Raw genomic sequence first — 3,687 nt, forward strand, 5'->3', positions numbered from 1 at the left:
ACTGATTACTCTGGAAATACACCATATGTTTGTGTGTAAGATATTTAATTAAATATACATTTATATAAAATTTATATTTATAAAAATTTATATAAATCCAAATGATTTATTAATAATAAAAACAATACTAAAAACTTATAGCAGTCATATAAACAAAATACAAACGTTAGCAAAATTTTAGCTTGACGGTGTCTGTGCTGATTAACTTTCATTGTATGGAAATACAGTGTGAATGCAGTGTGAATATTTTGCCTCACATCTCCTTGTCATGTAAATTTCACAGTACCATCCAAAAAGTGCTCAAGTTTGTAAATGTGTATGTGAGAGGCAAACCTTGCGTGTTGAACATGTTGGCAGTAGGGTTATTGTACACAGCAGACTCTCCCAGTAGTGTGTTATAAGGATTAGTGCCATGAGGACGTAACAAAGCATTGGAGATGATATGGTTAGCCATGGTACCTACAACACCCACAAACAGAGACAGAAAGAGAGAAAGGAAGAAAGACAGATATGGAGGCAGGACGTTGAGAGAAGACAGAAGGAAGGAGCAACAAAGAGACAGAAAAAAAGATGTACAATAAACAGAATGATGCAGACAAGGAGTCAGTAAACTTGTGTTTAAACAGCTTTAAACATGTTAGTTCGGGTGGACAGGAATGTAAAACCTCCCATGTGGAGAGTAACATCAGTGCAGAACTCAGCATAGATGATGTTTATGTTGGACAGCTGTTGATGTTTGACATTTTGTCCTGCCAGTGTGACTTGATTGGGAGCGTTTTTCCATGGCTTCAGCTCTGATGTCGCTGGAAGACTTTTAAAAGCTCACATTCTTGTTTACACAGGACGGAGAAGACAAAGGAGCTCGGAGGAGCAAATCATATTAGCGCTTGGACATAACAGAGGCAGGCAGTGTTTGAGAATGAGCAGAACATGAGCACATGCACAGATGTCTGATCCATTTGCACTCCAGGGTCAGAAAGTTGGAGGGCTTTCCTGTTGCGTTCCAGATTTTTCAGCAGGTTTTTTTTCTCTTTCTCTCATTAAACAAACACACTCATACGATTCTTTATCTATGAGCACTTTTGGCCTTGGGAGCACTGTTAAAACACTTGCTAGTTTGTCATTTGTCTACTAACAATAACTAACAAACAGCATTCTATGGTGTAACTAACTGTGATGATGGAAATGACATTTGCAACCTTTTTGGAATAAACCAATCGACTCGTTTCTTTTGATATATCCTGTTTTTATATATCTTAAACACACACGCAAACATTTTCTGTTTTTTTTTTCTTTCTTTCAAAACAACAAAATTAGAGCTTGATTGGAAATGACACACACTAGAAGTATTCTATTTATATTCACCTTTTCATCTTTGTTTTCTTCACATGTCACATTCAAGCATGCTCTTCACTGACAAATTTGTATCCTTGGTAAACTAGTGCACTTTTACTAAGTTTATTAGTAGTAAAAATATTGGTTATGATAGGAAGGAACAGCTGTCACATAAAATGAATATTGAAATGGTTTACTGTATCTTTATGCAATTCTTTACTTAGATTTTCATAGTTTTTAAAATGCGATGACTCATATTTTATGAGATATATAAAATACGAATTAATTAAGATTAAAAGTCTGGCTTAAGGACAAGGGCAAAATAATAAAGTTTTATACTTTGCAAACGTATACTTTTATAGTTTAATTTTTATACTTTTATACGTAAGGCATTTAAGAAGCAAAAATAAATGATGAAGGCCAAGGTGTTAAAATGCTAAAATATTATCCATGCAATAAATAAGTGCCCATAGTTGAAGAAACATAATCTCTGTTTTTAGGGTATATTATTTTTCTGTGTATGGCTAATCTCATTGGTCAGAATGAACCTATAGGGGTCAAATGACCACTGGTTTCTGTTCCATTTTTCAGATCCAAACAACCTGTTTTGAGTGTGTGTGTTTATGTATGTACAGTTTCTGTCAATATGTATGTGTATGAATACTGTGTACATGTGTACACATGGGTGCATGTTTGTGTTTGTGTGTGTGTGTGTGTGTTTGGCTTTACCTCTGTTGAGAGACGCTGAGCTGTTCATATCAGCGGTGATGAAAGATGACTCTGACTGCTTCCTGACAGTGTCATTCCACATCCTACGAATACGACTCTGACAACAGAGAAAGAGAGGGGGTCGATGTTCAGTTTCTAACAAAAAAAGGAAAGCAGCGTCCAAAGAAAGCAAACAAAGAAATTGTATTATGCATCAATGGTAGTGTAATGCAGATAACTTATTTTATATCTAGTATCTTATATCACTCATAATACAGTAGAAATATTCGATCCGTGAGGTTGGTTTTGTTTTACTTGTATTTGGTATTTATTTTGTCTTTTTTGTCTACAGTTATCGGCACTGTACTATGGCTAATGGCTAATTGGAATACAGCATCGAAAACCTTTCTGATTATATTCATGAATAGCGAGGTGAGCAGAATGCTGAGTGCACCATTTAAAATAAGGCTGAATGGGAAATTGGGTCATGTGGGACGGTATTCATCCATGAATAAGAAAATGCCAGAGCTAAAGTGCTTTCTGTTCAAAGAAATAACAAGCTGATGACTGCATTGACCACTGACAGCTTCACCAGTCACTGGCCTAGAAAAATCACTTGAGATGGTTTTGGAGGATCCCCTGCAGTTGTGTGTGTGTTACCTGTGAGTTGGTGGAATAGCGTCCAGGTGTGCGGGCTGTACTGGTCTTTGTTGAAGTGGAGATGGTTGACTCCACACTCTTCCCGCTACACACACACACATACAGTTTGGTAAACCAAGGTTGTTGTTGTTGTTTTTTTGTTTGTTTATTTTTGGGAGGGTGGGGATGTTGTAGTTAACTCCCTTAAATTAATTTGCACAATATACATATACACATATGAAAACCTAAAAAAAGTTACTTTTTTTGCCTACAAAACCACCACTGGTTCTGGCCCCTTTACATAAATTCATTACTTCAGAGTTATGTTCCCTCTAGAAGCTTGCGTTCTGCAAGTGAGTGGCATATTATTGTGCCATCTCAAAGGCACAAAATCACTTTCAGGGACTTTTTCTTAACTGTTCCCTCCTGGTGGAATGACCTGCCCAACTCAATCCGAGCAGCTGAGTCCTTAGCCATATTCAAGTATTGGCTAAAAACACATTGTTTCCATCTTTATTTGGCCCTCTAACTCTAGCACTCTCTATTCTAATTCTATTATTTAAAAAAAAAATGCCCCTTTTAGACTTGCACACTATTCATTTACTAACAGCTTCTTTTCTTAAAGGGGTCATATGATGCTATTTTAAAGATCATTATTTTGTGTATTTGTTGTAACAGAATATGTTGACATGCTTTAATGTTCAAAAAACACATTATTTTTCAAATACTGTACATTATTGTGGGTCCCCTATGCCCCGCCTCTCTCAAACGCTTCGTTTTCTACAAAGTCCCTCCTTCCGACAAGCGCAGTCTGCTCTGATTAGCCAGCTGACCCAGTGCATTGTGATTGGCCGAACACCGCAAGCACTCGTCGGAAATGTAACGCCCCTAACTTCTTTTTTTTATAAAAAAAAACCCCAGTAGCTTTCTATTTTTTTTCTATTCTATCTACTTGTTTTTCTTTGTGTGTGTGTATATACAGTGCTTCTTGAAAGTTTGTGAATC

At 36.5% G+C, this 3,687-nt stretch overlaps 1 protein-coding gene across 1 annotated transcript in view; it reads right to left on the reverse strand.

Moving 5' to 3' along the window:
• The window catches only part of adgrl3.1 (adhesion G protein-coupled receptor L3.1), a 119,354-nt gene that overhangs the window by 3,187 nt on the left and 112,480 nt on the right, over positions 1–3,687 (reverse strand). The window contains 3 exon segments of the mRNA XM_016464929.1: positions 334–459; positions 2,065–2,161; positions 2,704–2,812. Of these exon segments, the coding sequence (XP_016320415.1) occupies positions 334–459; positions 2,065–2,161; positions 2,704–2,812 (332 nt within the window).

The sequence above is a fragment of the Sinocyclocheilus anshuiensis genome, unplaced genomic scaffold (assembly GCF_001515605.1).
Source record: "Sinocyclocheilus anshuiensis isolate Anshui unplaced genomic scaffold, SAMN03320099.WGS_v1.1 scaffold128, whole genome shotgun sequence".
Lineage (NCBI taxonomy): Eukaryota > Metazoa > Chordata > Actinopteri > Cypriniformes > Cyprinidae > Sinocyclocheilus > Sinocyclocheilus anshuiensis.